Genomic DNA, 16,016 nt, shown 5'->3' with positions numbered 1-16,016 from the left:
TACGAATATTATCTATGAGTTATTTGATACAAAATTAGATGAAAGTTCATTTTAGAACAAAATATAACATATATTTCACACATGTTACATAAACATAGTTTATTAAAATAATGAAAGGAAATTTTAATAATAAAATATTAAATTTGTAATGAAAATAAGTTACATGGAGATGAAGTTAGTTTCCTATGTTCTAAGTTTCTAGAATATGATTTTTTATACTTCTTCCATCTCGATTTTATTATCCACTATTATTTTTTGTCCTCGTCCAAAAAAAATTGTCAATATTATACAAATGTGATAAATAAGAGGTGAATAAAAGGAAAAACTAAAGTGAATATTTTTATCATGTTTCAATATTGTGGTAATAAGTAATTTATTTTCCTTGATTGAATAAAATATGAATTTTGATTGATGGATAATAATTAATTGACCGTATGGTATTTTTTTCTTTCTCTCTTTTACTTCTGCACCTTAAATTACTTATTGGTAAGTAATTTATTTAAAAAGAGTAAAAAAACTTTGAAAAAACCAAATTTTAAATTTTAAAAAGGTGATAAGCTATTCAGTCCCTCTATTATCTTACCCACATACAGGAACTATCATAACTAACTTTAGTATATCACGAATTTATATTTAATTTATATTTATATAGGTTTTGTAAGTTGTAACTATCAAATTGTGATTATTAATTGTTATCAGTGTTATAAAAAGTGGGAATCAGACTTAGTCTAGTCGATGGAGGCACCGTCTAGTGATTAATCAGGTAATTCATAATTAATCAGAATGATTAAGCGGTCACTAATGAGGATTAGTTTAATATTATTTTTATATATAATAATAATATATGTAATTATTTTATTATTTTGATTGTACGAATGCAATTATTATACATATAAATATAAAATAAATTTAAAATATGTAATATTTTTAAAGTAAATATAATTTTTAATATCTAACTTATGAATTGAGTCTCATTTAAAATGAAAAAAATATGAAATTTTATTATTTAACCATTTTAATAGGTATTGTGGATGCGAGAATAATATTTTTTACAATTTGCCCACCACATTTTCAAGGAAACGGATCGAGGCAAAATGAGGCCGGTCTATAAAAAGAGAGGAATAATGATCAGTAGTCGTTGAGCTTCAACCCTAATTTACTCAACCCTAATTCACTTATCGGACATGTCAAGGTTTATTAATTTGGTAGAAACATTTGATTTCACAACTTTATCATTCGAGACCTACGGTGAAAAAATAGATGATTTGCTCAAGAGATTCCCAAAGTTCGAGAAGGATGATAATTATCGAACAGTTTTACCTAGCAAGTTTTTAAAAACTGCTGATGATTATGTCTCCATCAAATTTTGTACTCTCGGGAGATATCCAGTATATGGTATTTACAATAGCAGGGACCTGGATTTAGTTGGTGTTTGTGTACATGGAGATGTCATGTATGCTCTTGATGATTTTGATTTGCATCCCTCTTTTGTTCCTGATCTTAAAGTTCACAAACTGTGTTTAGGGATTCAATACAGTCCTCTGGCAAGTAAGTATAGTAGCCGCTTAAGTTATTATGTTCGGTTTTTATAGTGGCGCACGTTAAGAATCCGTGTTTAATGAGTTGACGTCAAGAATCCTGAGTGCTCAAAATTTTATTGGTAAATATTTTTGTGCAGTTAGAGGGTTCATTATTATTAATAAGCTCTTTACAAATAAAATTTTGAGAACTTGTTTCTTAGCACACACTAAATTCATACATAACATTGAAATATTAGTATAAACGTGAGAATTTGAAATGACAGCTCGAATCTTATTATTTGGAATCCATCATCATTTGAAATGAAATACATGTTTAATGGTTTTAATTTCGTTTGTACTTGCAGCACGAGAAACTGTAAGCTACACGAAGAATTGTATGTGTTCTGCTATCAGCACGTTAAGCCTGGGGTTCACGCCACAAAAGAAGAATGAATGGTGCGAAGCTATTGTTCTAGTTTCCGGATTGACAACTCAAGCTGTGAGGTTTAGTGAGATGAAATATTTTGCTCAAAAAGGAATTGGATTCGGATATAAGGGTAGATATACGCTCCCTGTTCGTGAAATAGCTGTGCAGAATAGATGGAACAAACTTTCCAGGGCCATGAGGGACGGGGAATACCCCTATGTTTTCAGCCATTATAGTGATATTGGGACATACAACGCGGGATGCGTGACTGAACTTGGTGCAAGAGATACAGTGTCACTGATCAATGATAAAGGCAAAACAAGAAGACAAAAATTTAGGAGAAGACTTGATAGATGGAATGGTCCCCTGGAGAATGGAATCAGGAAACGCGAGGAAGAGTGTAAAAAGCGGATGATTTTGGAAAAACAGGAACGAATTGCCAAGATAAACAGTTCAGTTGTGGGGAGTATGCATGGTTTTTGGTATGGATCAGTGCGTAATCTAAAATATGAGGCTGCTTCTCTATCTTCAACACATCCTCTAGATCGTCTCAGGGTGGGGTTGCAAGTCCAGACAAATCTTTCATCTACTCGTCTGGTGGTTAAAAGCATTTGGAATGGTGGTCTCCTGGCATTTTCCCGAGGTAATGTAGAAATTGTAGAAAGGTTTGCACCAGAGAGTACCATATCAAGTTCTACACCAATAAAATGATTACTGTAAAATATTGCCCTTGGTTTGTGTTGTAGGAACAAGCATGATGGTGGAGAATAGGGCCTTTTGGTTAAGAAGGTCAAGTCCCAATCCATGTATGTTTCTTTCTAATTCGTAGTTCAAACATAGTCCGTACACAGTTTGCTGTCAACGTAGGCTTTTGATATCAGAATTATCACTTAATTTAGACTTGATGTTTGACTAGTTACAAAATAACACACCCAATGCATCCTACTTGTCCGAGGGTCTGGGAGGGTAACCTGTAGGAAGACTTTACCTTACCAATTACACGTAAAAGTCTAGGTATTGGCATTGCTTAAACAATGACCACGGATGGAATAAGGGGCTATGAGGTGGCCATGACCCCCCTAATACTTCATATACCTTATACAATTCTCAATTAACTATATTAATCAAAGTCTTAGAAATCATAATATCAAATGATTACTTCTAGTTAAATAGGAGAAAAGCCCTAAACTTGACCAACAAGTTAATTTTATACTGCGCTCTGCATCAGAATATACATCAAATGTTCTGAAGAGATAAAAAATTGTAGCATTCAAAATGAGGAGACCGGATGTTTTATATCAGGTAGGCTGTGACGTTGTGGATATGCTGAATAATTATCTTTCCCTTCACTTTTCACTATATAGAGATTGGTTCCTTGCAGCATTACGAGCATCTGTGCAGAGGGCAGTTGTTGACTGCACAGGCCTAGTGTTTACTGCAGCAGCATCCAGTCTGTGTGCAAAGCGTCACAAGGTATATTAATTTACACTTCTTGACTGTAAACACATTCTCTGCCAATGTGAGATTTTCAGAGTATTGAAATGGACACTGTTGAAATATTGATTGCATTATCTCTCTTTGACAAATTCAAGTTGCAGTCCGATAATAATAGTATAAGTAACACCGGTCTTTTCGTGTAGTATAAAATTATATTATTAGCTTCACTAGTCGTGATTATAGCTTATCATATACTATTTCCCTGAAACTATATTTTAGGTCTCAACCTCCGCGAAGGATCTCTGCTTTGAAAGTGTTAAAATTATGAAATTATGTAAAACCTTGTTTTCTTCTTCTTTGTTTGTTGTCTAGTATATCTGTTTTCTTTAGGTTGTTTGGGAAAAATTTTCTCAAGTTACTAGTCTTTGAAACCAATCTCTTTGTTGGATTTTTTCAGAATGATTGCTCGGCATAGTAATGCAAACGCAGGAGATCCTGGAATGTCGAATTTCTAAATAGAACCTTTCGGCACAAGGATTTTAGAGGTGTCTTCAAAGGACTTTGCCCCAAATTTACATAACAGAGTTTTATCAGCCAGATGGTTTTGTATAACTTGTCCGTTTAGTAGTTTCCTTGAGCAGATGATTCTGTAAAAACTCAAATACATCTTATAACAGCAGTAATGTTTTTGTAGCCTTATAGTTAATTGAATTTTCTAGGATGTGCTCCGGGGCACACAGTAAGGTACGAGATGACATTTTCTGATTAGTCTGTGCATCATTAATAATGATGGATCTCCTGCCTTTACAAAAAGTCTCACCAGTAAAAACATACCTATTCATAAAAAATATCTAGATTTTAGTATTTAGAGTGTCTCCATAAGTATACAGGAGAAAGACCGATAGTTAATTCGCTAATAATTGAATGCCGTCTCACATTACTTTGGACTTGGGAGCAGTATTTAGAGTTTAAGTTGTTACGAAGAACATAATCAAATAAAAGAAAATTGTGGATCGTAAATTCTTTTAATAAACATTTACTAAACAACTTTAATAGTAGTAAAACTATATTTGGAACAACACATTATTCATTTATTTTAAATGAAAAGTACTTTAACCGTTCAGGGCAGAGATGCTCGAAAACAACATAAATAAAAATTTAATCCAACAAATAATTTTATGATATTCGAAAAACAAAGAAAAATGTGATTCATAGTCGCATAATATCATCAAATTACAAGAAGACAGGATTTGCTCCGAGTCTTGTATATATTACCAACGGCGTGAAATGACACGGATAATTTGAACCGCAATACACCGCACCACATTTATATCTTGTAGTGCAGTTTATTCGGTTTTAGAATTCCGTGGTGCGGTTGCGGTTTGAGAATTTAAGAAAATCATATGCGCGCTTTGATCGGTGATTTTAGTAAAAAACCGCACTGCTCTCACCGCGATCACCCCTCACGTTTGTATCTTTATAGTTTCTCCAAGACTAATACTATTATTAGTAAAAAACCGCACCGCCCTCGCCGCGATCACCCCCTCACATTTATATCTTTATAGTTTCTCCAAGACTAATACTATTATCAGCGGAGATATGTTATTCAAATAAATAACCTCTCATGCATCTATAATATAACCAAATGTTTCTGTACTGAGCCTAATTCTTGTTCTCATCTCCGGCTACATACCAAGATACACCTTCAGGTGTATCATAATTGCAAAGGCTCATAAAGCTCATTCCTTCAGCATTTGCCTGACTACATTGTAATTTCATATTAGGAATTACACCCCTGAACAATGAACATGTATGAGAAGCAACATTCGGCTATATTTCTCAAGAGCTGCAGTGAATAGAACTTGGAGCTCACCGATTCTAACTATACTATGCATTTAAATGTACGTTTAACTAAACATTGTGCAATTTGCCTCAGAATCAAGTCCCCACACATACTATACTATACCATACTATACGTTTAAATGTACGTTTAACTAAACATTGTGCAATTTAAATGTACGTTTAACTTAAACGAGAGGCATAGAAGTGTAGCAACAGTCAGGCATTTGAAACAGGAACCTACTTATAAAAAAGTTTAAAAATAATAAAATTGACAACCAACAATTAAAAAAAGGTTCTGAAACAGCTTGTTTGATTGGAGATGTTTCGAAAGAGACTTGACCGAGTCTTCAGCCATGGGTACACGATTTATTGACGAGGATTTAACCAAGATGTTTGTCCAGGGAGAATTTTGCCTTACTGACTGCCAGCTGCTTCAGCTTCCATGGTTTTGGTTTCGGACTCAGAGTCTGAGGAGTCGGACCAGTCAGTGGAAGAGGAGTCAAAAAAGTCGAATCTGGGGACAATATATCGTTTAAGTGGTTCATATTCGATGCTGGGGTCGTAGCAAAAGAGCTGTTCATCTTTGGTTCCAGGAAGGTTTTTGTCTTTATCAGCTCTGCCTTTTGCCATGGTTTCCAAACATGTTTCCCAGTTATATTCTGTTTCAGTTTCCGATTCGCAATTGGAAGCGGAACTAATCATGACTTCTCTACTAATGGAATAATATTTGCGACCCTTAGATTTCATATCCTCCTTGGTATCAGAGTAAAGCATCAAATTGGAATTGGCAAGCGTGTCTGGGGAGTCTAAGTAGAAGAATTGTTTAAGTACTTCGTAATCGAACCCGCGCTTGTACTTAAATGGCTGTTCCTCTTTGCCTTCAGCAAGAATTTTTTCTTTCCGAGCCTGAACTTCTTCTTCTGTCATGGTTTCAGTTTCGATTTCAGAGTCTGAGCCTGTCGAGTCAGTGGCAGAGTCGTCGTAATAGGCAAATCTGGGGACAGCACATTGTCTGAGTGCTTCATGCTTGATTGTGGGATCATAGCACCAGCGTTGTTTCTTTTCGGTCTGAGCAATATTTTTGCTCGAATCAGGTATGTGTTTGTCTTCTGTCTGACTAGTACCTGCAACAAGCAGACTGATTAACAAACAACAAAAATATGAAGTTCATAACCAAGAAAAGATTCACAATGATCTACATTATTACTGATAGCTTTAGAGATATAATACGAACGTAAAATTTTATTATAATCAACTTTAAATTTGTAATATGTCTGAACTTATGTAGAAAATCAATATAAGCTAAATAGCGAAAATGCCGGGATATATATAATATAATAATAATAATAATAAATATATGAGAAAAGTTTTATGAAGACCACTTTTTTACACTTTTTTATCGGAGACCTTGGAGACCACATATGTTCTGCAATTAAAATACTATAAAATATATTATTTTGTGAAGTATGTTCTACGAGTATCACTGATTCATTAAAATTATTGAAGATCATTTAAGTTTAATAAGTAGAATGTGTATGTTCTGCAAGCTAAACAAATGTTCTGCAAACTTAACATATTTTGCAGAATAAAGTATTTTTGTAATGTTTTACATGCAGTACATATATGATATTCAAGATTTTGAATAAAATAAAGATATTTGTAGAGCATGATTCACAAATAATATATTATGTTTTGCAATGTTTTTATGCAATATTTAACTTGCAGACTGGTCTCCAAGGTCTCCAAAAAAAGTGGTCTCCATAGAACTTAACCCATAAATATATATATATATATATATATATATATATATATATATATATATATTCTAAAATCAACCTATAACAGTATATATACTTCTGTAGAAAATTTGATGACACCCAGATTCAAAGTAAGAACATTATCAAAAAAATTAATTCAAATGACTTATAAATATATGAAATTGAAATTTACATAAATGTCGCAGGGAGTGATTTAGTGTCGCGAAGCACCATATCGAGATCTCATCCTGGAAATTCAATTGCCCTCGCCCAACCATTCTAGGTAGAGACTTGCATGTTCTCCTCACTAAAAAGTAAAAACAATAATTTAGTTTCGAATTTTGTTAAAAATTAACAAATCTTATTTAGGACGAGCAACCTATATACATACAATAATCACAGAAACAAAGATCAGCTAATCACACATCAAGAAATGTTACTTGAACATGAACCACCTATGTATCGGCGGAACTAGAAATTTTTCAAGAAAGAAATGTTAATAGACTAAATTAATAGTTCTTTCCATCTTAAAACTAAGGGTTTGTCTAAATTCTATCAATTTGGACCCACATTAAACACTAAATTCTATCAATTTGGAGTGTTTTTATTGGCGGAATTGATATAAATGCAGGGGATTCATCAATATTTATGATTAAAAAATCAATTAAATTTTGACACATAGTTTCTTATCGTGTGCAGCACAAAATCCGTAAAACTAGTACAGTAGTACATAAGAGTTTACCATCCCTCATATTTACCCAGCTAAAACTTGGCTTAAAGAATTAAAAAAAAATAGGCACCTACCCGTCTCATGGTTACAAATTTCAGATATCGAAACGATTTAGTTGATGTATCGATTTACGATTTATCGGATGATTTTTAAAAGTCAAATTGTTTATTACTCGATTAAATCATACAAATATTTTTGACCAATTTTTAAACAATATATTCATGATTTTTTAAAAATCGGCCGATTTCTGTAATCATGCCTAGTCTGCATCACTAATTAAAAAACAAATTAACCCATAAAACTCTAGTTGCAAAACAAAGTGAGACGGAGACATACTCATATACATGGAGAGCCTTCCCTCTTAAACCGCTGCAAAACCCTCGAAATTAATAGCTTCTTGATGTCTTTCTCTCTGATCGTATTTTATACATTTGGTCTTCTACCCAAATCCCCACGACCCCGTCGTGGGCCGAATCTAACTTTTAAATGGACCTGGATGTATATTGGGCCTGTTTGGCTAGGCTTATAAGCCACTTATGGCTTATAAGCCCTTAACAGCTTATCGACGAGTGTTTGTCGACCCAACTTATAAGCTGAATTTACAACTTATAAGCTGATAAGTTGAAAGTTGGCAGTGACGTACTTTTTTCCAACTTATTTTCATTTTTTCACTTTTTTCTAAAGTTTTGATTTTAAAATATAAATTTTAAAATATTTTATAATTTAAGATTCATGAACTAAGATAATTATATTTAATAATTATTTGTTTTAATTCATTTAAGTAAAAAAAATTCTGACTTATAAGTAAATTTATCCAAACACTTATAGAACTTATAAGTATTTATCAACTTATCACTTATTTCGCACTTAATCATTTTAAGTCATAAGTTACTTATTTTAAGATTTCCCAAACGGGCACATTATCTTCTTTTTTTATGGTATGTAACCCGCAGCCGCTATCCTGTGTACTGGGTAAATCTTACGGGGCTCATGCAATAGCCTGCAAACCACGTGAACTAGGTAAACTGTTATGTTTTTAATTTTATGTATAGAAAAATGAAAAAATAGTGAGTAGAAAATTTGTGTTTAAATATAATAACAATAATAGTTATAAATTACCAAAAATACTAATATTTTTAATTTTTTTTATAATTTTACTATCTTATATATACTCAATCAAACATATTCATAAAGTACCTAATTTTTAAGTGATCAAATATTTATTGATTAATCAGTTTTTTTAATATTATAAACTAGGTAAATAAATCGCGCTTCGCGGTTAAGAAAATATATTTTAAAAAGTGGTGAATACATATAATATAATAAAAGTATAATACGAAAGATTTTATTTAAAAAATCAATGATGAAAGTTAAATTTTTAAAAAAAAATCTTTTTACTTACAATTTAAATAAATTATTATTATTTATTTTGGTAAAGTAAATTATTTAACATACTTATTTTAATTGAATTGGCGTTCACTTAAAATTTGGAATGCATGGCCAGAATAAATTATGTACCTTATATGAGGAAATAAAAAGGATCCACGTAAGTTTTTTATTTAAATAATAATATCCTTAATTCACGTATATTTAATATTGCGCAAGGGAGGGGCAAATTTTTTAAAATATTACTTTCAAAATTTTTCCGCTATCAAGTTTTTTCCACAATATTAGCATGTCACATAAAAGATCATGAATTCAACATTAACTGCAATTATTCACCGATCTATATGACATGTAGCATATGAGGCACTTGATTATAGGCTTATAGTTATAAACTTGGGTGACGTGGAAGTAGGTGACTTATGTTAGGAAATGCATCCAGCCTACTCTGACACAGCTGGAAGTATGTGCTCCCTGCTTCTGCTTTCATGTAAAGTACGATGTCAATGCTCACATCTAAATAGAAAAGTCTAAAATAACGTGCAAAATATTCAGTTTTTATCATTCGGACGTCAGGAGTAATCACAACCATAATGACTTAGCAACCCTAAAACCAAACTATCTGAAAATATTACAGTCTAGAAGTCCACAAATTTTTGACTTACTAATTTCTTGAAAAAAGAATTACATCAACCTTGAGATCTCGTTTCTTTATCCAAATATTTCAAGTACCTCATTATCTCTGAGATCCACGACAGGTAGCGTATGCTTTCTGTTGTAAGATGTCTCCAAAACCTGGACAAATTATCGATGGCATCTTCCTCCAAAAATGGGCATATTGGTCCTCTTAATCCTAACCATGTATGCTGCATCAGATCATAAATTTTATGTCCTAACAAATTATTATGCGATTTGAATAATGCAGCGATGATATAATGAGCAATATGATGCAAAGAGATTAACAGAAAAGAGAAATGCAAACATTACCTTGTAGGAGGGTTGGCCCCAGCCAAGATAGAATAATGAACCAAAGTTAGTGGCATATTGACATCAAAAACCCCTAACTAAAGAACTTATTGGGAAGTTAACAAAAAAAAAGTGTTACTTTGACCTGTTATCAGTGAGGCTCTTTGTTCTCGGATAATCACCTGCAATGAGGTTGTATAAGCATAAAAATTATGGTTTCAGGTAAAGATTAAAAGTAAAAAGGTACCTGTAAAAGAGCATAAAAACCTGGCTATTGGCAATTTTTTTTACATATTCTAGGTTGTATGTGGGTTGTGCCACATCTTCATTGCTTAACCACTACTTGTGGCATTCTAGTAAGCCAACATAGTCACAAAGACAATGATAAGCCCTTCATTATTGTCAAATAAAGTGACAATTTTATAGAGTGGTGGCTTACAATTCTACATATGAAAAATTACCTGGAAAGATGTCATTGGTCAAGGTAAAGAGGTGCAAACCGGTGACCATGATAGCCGGAGTATTCCAGGCATGTCATCAATCTGTAACTCTGTAAGGGTGATATAAAATATCTTTTAACTTCTGTTTAAGACTTTTTATCATGCCCAGGTAAGCAACCTAAACTAAAACGGATTGAGTCGTTGACAATCAGCATATAACCCATAGAAAGTGAAACAATTGTTTTGTGTGGCGAACAATAACTTAATAGAATATAAATAACCAAATGACATGCAAGCTTAAACAAAAAAAAAGAAGAGAAATCTTCCGAGTCAAAACCACAACCATTGTTATACTTCAATACAACTTAGATCGACACATAAAAAACATATTCAAGTTAATTAATTATAAGGAAGTTCATACTACAAAATCTTCAGCAAAATAAGCCATACAAATGATACAAAACATTTACCTCTATATAACGTAAAGGGCACTATAATTCAGTTCTTCGTCAACCTCTCTTCTCCTCTTTAACAATGTAATTCAGTTTTTCCTCAACCTCTCTTTTCCTCTTTAACAGTAAAACACCCCCAAAATTCGAGGGGTTTGACAGCAAGGCCGGAGAAAATGTAAAACTGAATAAAGTGTACGCGGCCCTTATTTTCGATGGTTTGTCTTAAAGCACAATACAATATGTCCCAGATTACTGTTCTGAATCATTTACTAAAAGTGATGTGCATAGAGATACTGTATAATTAACAAATATCTAAAAATAGAGAAAGATACAAATAACTACAAACATTAATTTATGTTGTATATACATTAGAAAATGTTAATCTGAATAAAAAATGAGCAGAAACAACCTGATTGAACAGGATTTTGCCAGACGAAGTGAATAGTTTCCTCCTGCGGCCCATATTTTGTAGATGCCTGAACAGACATAAAACTATAAGTAGGTCGACAGATTTGGCAGACGAAAAGGATTGGGTTTGCCGACTGTTAATTACCATTGCAGTAATTGTCCTGCAGTTATCAATAGACACTAAGGAAAACAGAGAATTGGATGAGAGCATAGATTCCTTACAAAATTGTTTGAACCAATTCTAGACCTGCCACGTAAGCCGCCGGGATTTTACTTTATATAGATATGTAGATAGTCACTAATCAATCACTTCACAAAAGGTGGAGAGCGGCACAAAAAACCGAAGTGCATGTGGTATGTGTTTGTTTAAATCTGATGCCTAAAATATGTAGGCCATGTTTGTTTCATGGGATTATAATCCCGGAATAATAATCCGGGGATAACTAATCTCATCAAAATTAGTCCTATGGATTAAATAATTTTATCCTAAGTTTGTTTGAAAGGATTAAGTGTAAATTGGAATATAATCCTTTAAAACTTTATTCTATGTTTGTTTTGTGGGATAGTACTTGGGATTGGAATATAGTCCTTTAAATTTTCCAATCCTATGTTTGTTTCATATGGGATAACAATGAGGGGGACTATAATTTTTTTTAAAATGACTTGTAGCAGGGGATAAAACAATACCTCCTCCTACCAAGCATTAGATAAGATTATAATTCTATCCTCTACTCCAACAAAACAAACATGGGATAGGATAATTTAAAGGATTATAATCCTTGGATAACCCTTCACTATTTTTTTATAAAACAAACATGGGATTGGAAAATTTAAAGGACTATAATCTTATCCCCTACTTAATACCATTAAACAAACATGGCCGTAGTGTTAATTGCTAAACTTAATCTGGCTCTGTAGCTGTTAAATTTGATTGTTAAACCGTTTTTAAAGGTATGAGTTTGCATCTGGAGAAAGTTACATCATCCAAGTGAACTCGGTAGAGCATTATAGAAACGGTTTATCTAGTGTGTGCCCATATGCACATGCTAAAAAAGTATGACCGACGGGTGTTATAGAAACGGTTTTTCTAGTGCGTGATTGATTGTTATAGCAATTCTTGGCTATCAAGAAGTATATATTAGGTAGACATCACTGAAAAACAGTTTGATTTTCACTCTTACTGCTTGAGTAAGATAACTCTGCTAGCTTATATTGATATGTTGAAAATTTTGGTTGGGCTGCTGCTAGGGCTGTCAGGTGCTCTTTCTTCTATATTCCTGCTATTCTTTGAAGTGCAGATGAGAAGGCATTGTAGGTAAAATTTGATGCAAACTGTAGAATTGAATCATTTCTTTCCTTGCCATCTGAATTAACTAAATCAATATTAAACACGATCGGTAATTACACATAAGAGTTGTTATCTTCCCACTATGAAAGTGTTTGTTGTAACTTATTAGCTCCAAAATGTAAGGTCTACTCTCTCAGAAGAAGTATCCATTATTTGTAATTTTTGTGGAAATATATGCTCTTATCTTTACAAAATAAGCTTAAGCTGGATGACAATTTTTTTGTTATTATTTGGGAAATGAATGCTTGTGTTCAAACAATATGCTAAAACAAACTTCCTTAATAGCATACATCTGAAAAGTTTAATTTTATATCAAGATCATGGTGACTTTTTAAATTTTTTGTTGCATTCACAATCCATGTGAAGAAATATTTTTTCTGGGTTAAAGTGTTCTTCATAAATGATTTGAAACAATGCAATTACTGTTAAACCTCTTTAAAGTAATAGGATTGGAACCGAGAAATATCATTTATAGCTTCTCCAAGACTAATGCTATTATCAGTGGAGATATGTTATTCAAATAAATAACCTTTCATACCTCTATAATATAACCAAATGTTTCTGTATAGAGCCTAATTCTTGTTCTTATCTCCAGCTACATACCAAGATACACCTTCAGGTGGCTGGTCATAAGTATGTGATTGTAATATGTAATTACAACAAGTGTACATCGCCTACATGATTTTTACATGGAGCAGTTGATCTTACATTGGTTTCATCAGCTGCCATTGCGAAGGACTTGGAGAGTATTTGCCTGACTACACTATTGAACCAAACAGGAAAGGTGAGGTCATCAAATTGCAGTGTAAGCAATGGCTTGCATGGTGCGAAGAAGAAAATATTAGGTTGATTTTGCATGTTGTTGTTCAATAGCTTGTCTTAGAACAACAGATTAACGTGATAGCAGGTTGCAGATTTGAGACTAATAGAGTAATAGTACATACCCGGTTTGTATCACTAATCACTAATAAAAAAAACATTCCTCAAACAATGTATAATTTTAAAATTATTCTAATAACTATTGAAACTTGAAATATCAGAATTCTGAATTGCTTAAAAGGTCCAACTCAAAATTAATAATATTTGTCGTGTTTGTACCAACCATGTAGCTAGAGACACCTCAAAAATTTTAAACATAGTAGTGAACCAATCACAACAATCTATATTCTCATGACTTACTGAATAATCATTTTCCTAGGTGTTTAGGAACTCTGAACACTTATGGGAATAGCATGTTACGGCCCAGGAGAACAGATGAGAGCAGCATACAGGAGCCGGAATAGGAAGGCAGTGCAGAGGAATAGGAAGGCAGTGCAGGGAAGACGGAATAGGAAGGCGGTGCAGAGGAGGCGGAATAGGAAGGCAGTGCATAATAGAAAGGCAGTGCAGAGAAGGCGGAATAGGAAGGCAGTGCAGAGAAGGCGGAATAGGAAGGCAGTGCAGAGAAGGCGGAATAGGAAGGCAGTGCAGAGGAGGCGGAATAGGAAGGCAGTGCAGAGAATGCAGAATAGGAAAACAGTGCAGAGGCGAAAGCAGAGTAGGAACGCAGTCCGGAGGCGGAAGCAGAATAGAAACGCAGTCCGGAGGCGGAATAGGAACGCAGCACACAAGAGGCGGAATAGGAAGGCAATGCAGGGGCAGAACAGGAACGCAACATACATGAGGCGGAATAGGAAGGCAGTGCAGAGGAGGCGGAATAGGAAGGCAGTGCAGAGTAGGAAGACAGTGCAGAGGCGAAAGCAGAGTAGGAACGCAATCCCGAGGCGGAAGCAGAATAGGAACGTCGTCCAAAGACGGAGGCAGATGCAGATGAGGAACCCAGTCCAGAGGCGGAGCTAGGAGAGGCACGCGGTCCGGAGCCAGAAGAGGGCATATTATTCCTCCTAAGAATAGAAATACCAGTAACAAACAAATCCTTGTTGTTAACCCACCAATACCACTGTGCGACAACAGTAGGTGGTAAATTATATGATTCCAAAATAGATCCATCAGCCCCTTCATCAAGCAATTTACCAATACCATCCATCCAATCAGAGAGTGCGGCAGGAATGACAAAACAAGCAAATGCTCGTTGTAGGCATGTGCAGTGTCTATAATCCTCGATATTGCTTTTAGATATTAAGAACATAGACTCGATATCCGACCGCAACTCCTCCAAAAAAAAGTTATGTATTCTACAGAGATCAAAACAAAACCATCAATAGATGCAACACTAGAAATGGGGAAGCAAACAAACAAATTAAAATCAGATACAAAACATTACCAAATTTTAGAGGCCTCTTCTTGGCAATCTCATAAACGAGAACATCACAACAACCCAAACCACTACTTTTCAAATAACCTAACATCTTATCGATCCTCTGCCCTTTCTCCAACACAATAAAACGTTCCCCAACTTTGACACCGAGCATAGCCAAGTTAACTTTATCGATCAAAGGATAAACAGCTTTATCATCACAATAACAGCAAAGAAAAATCACTTTGTCTCTTATTCCACTAAGAATTTCACCATCTATCAATGTTCTTTTCACATCATTAAAAATAGGGTCATTCTCAAAATACTTATAATATTACTAATAACATCCTTATAACTAATCTTACAAAGTGAATTAAGATTAAACTCAGCAGCAATTTTGATACCAAAGAGTTTACGAATACCTCCCTCGTAAACCGAGACCAGAGCATCTTCATGAGTGCCTTTGACTTCATCAACAACATTTTCCTCTACTGCTTTAGTAGCTGCAGCAACAGCCTCCTTAGCCTCTCTGATCCTTCTCAGAAGCTTTTGCCTCTTCTTTTTGTTGTATCGTCCACCACTGGCAAATCGAGAGAAACCATTCGGTAGTTTAGAGAAAATATTAATCTTATGAATAAACCTCCTCATTTGCTAGATCTAGGTTTCTAAGTTTTAAGACTGCCAAGGGAAATGCAAGTGAAAACATGTACATATTTATAGGCAAAATTAAAACCTAAACCTGGAAGAATTGGGCTTTTTTTGGGACTTCTTTCAATACGTTTTTGGGGCTTTCAGTAAAATTAGAGTATTTACCCTTGGGATGAAATGCAAATCAAAAAAGAATTACTGAAACAAAATAACAGAAAATCATTTGGCCCAATACTGACACGCCAAAACAACTAGTGGGCTTATTTGGGCCCAAACTTATCCGGACCAAGAAAAAAGAGGCGCATTTGGGCTTACCTGTACACTCAGATCCAAAAAGAAGACTCGTCAGATCTCAATCGGTGTAACATAACAGCGGCTTAGTTTCACCATCGAAGAACAAAACTATGAAGAAAAAAAATACA

The 16,016-nt window shown here is 34.0% G+C and overlaps 2 protein-coding genes across 2 annotated transcripts; one reads left to right on the top strand and one right to left on the bottom strand.

Moving 5' to 3' along the window:
• Positions 1-1,088: 1,088 nt before the first annotated feature.
• Positions 1,089-4,176, top strand: LOC141716943 (uncharacterized). The gene is made up of 5 exons (XM_074519094.1): positions 1,089-1,548; positions 1,886-2,590; positions 2,694-2,753; positions 3,329-3,420; positions 3,842-4,176. Exons 1-5 carry the CDS (start codon positions 1,185-1,187, stop codon positions 3,857-3,859), a joined length of 1,239 nt encoding a protein of 412 aa, XP_074375195.1. The 5' UTR covers positions 1,089-1,184; the 3' UTR covers positions 3,860-4,176.
• A 1,296-nt stretch (positions 4,177-5,472) lies between these two features.
• On the bottom strand, positions 5,473-8,187 carry LOC141716942 (uncharacterized). Its single transcript, XM_074519093.1, has 3 exons — positions 8,050-8,187; positions 7,177-7,290; positions 5,473-6,350 (listed from the first exon to the last, which is right to left on the bottom strand). Exons 1-3 carry the CDS (start codon positions 8,057-8,059, stop codon positions 5,641-5,643), a joined length of 834 nt encoding a protein of 277 aa, XP_074375194.1. The 5' UTR covers positions 8,060-8,187; the 3' UTR covers positions 5,473-5,640.
• Positions 8,188-16,016: the final 7,829 nt, after the last annotated feature.

This window comes from Apium graveolens, chromosome 4 (assembly GCF_009905375.1).
Source record: "Apium graveolens cultivar Ventura chromosome 4, ASM990537v1, whole genome shotgun sequence".
Lineage (NCBI taxonomy): Eukaryota > Viridiplantae > Streptophyta > Magnoliopsida > Apiales > Apiaceae > Apium > Apium graveolens.
The sequence above is the reverse complement of the archived record's forward strand: the minus strand, read 5'-3'. Positions and strand labels throughout refer to the sequence as shown.

Excerpts from the sequence above, each read along its gene's own strand:
- LOC141716943 (XM_074519094.1), top strand. The coding sequence starts at position 1,185 with ATGTCAAGGTTTATTAATTTGGTAGAAACATTTGATTTCACAACTTTA. Across the intron at positions 1,549-1,885 it reads TCAATACAGTCCTCTGGCAA|CACGAGAAACTGTAAGCTAC; the intron begins GTAAGTATAGTA and ends TTGTACTTGCAG. Across the intron at positions 2,591-2,693 it reads TCTCCTGGCATTTTCCCGAG|GAACAAGCATGATGGTGGAG; the intron begins GTAATGTAGAAA and ends TTTGTGTTGTAG.
- LOC141716942 (XM_074519093.1), bottom strand. Across the intron at positions 6,351-7,176 it reads TCACTCCCTGCGACATTTAT|GTACTAGTCAGACAGAAGAC; the intron begins GTAAATTTCAAT and ends TGCTTGTTGCAG.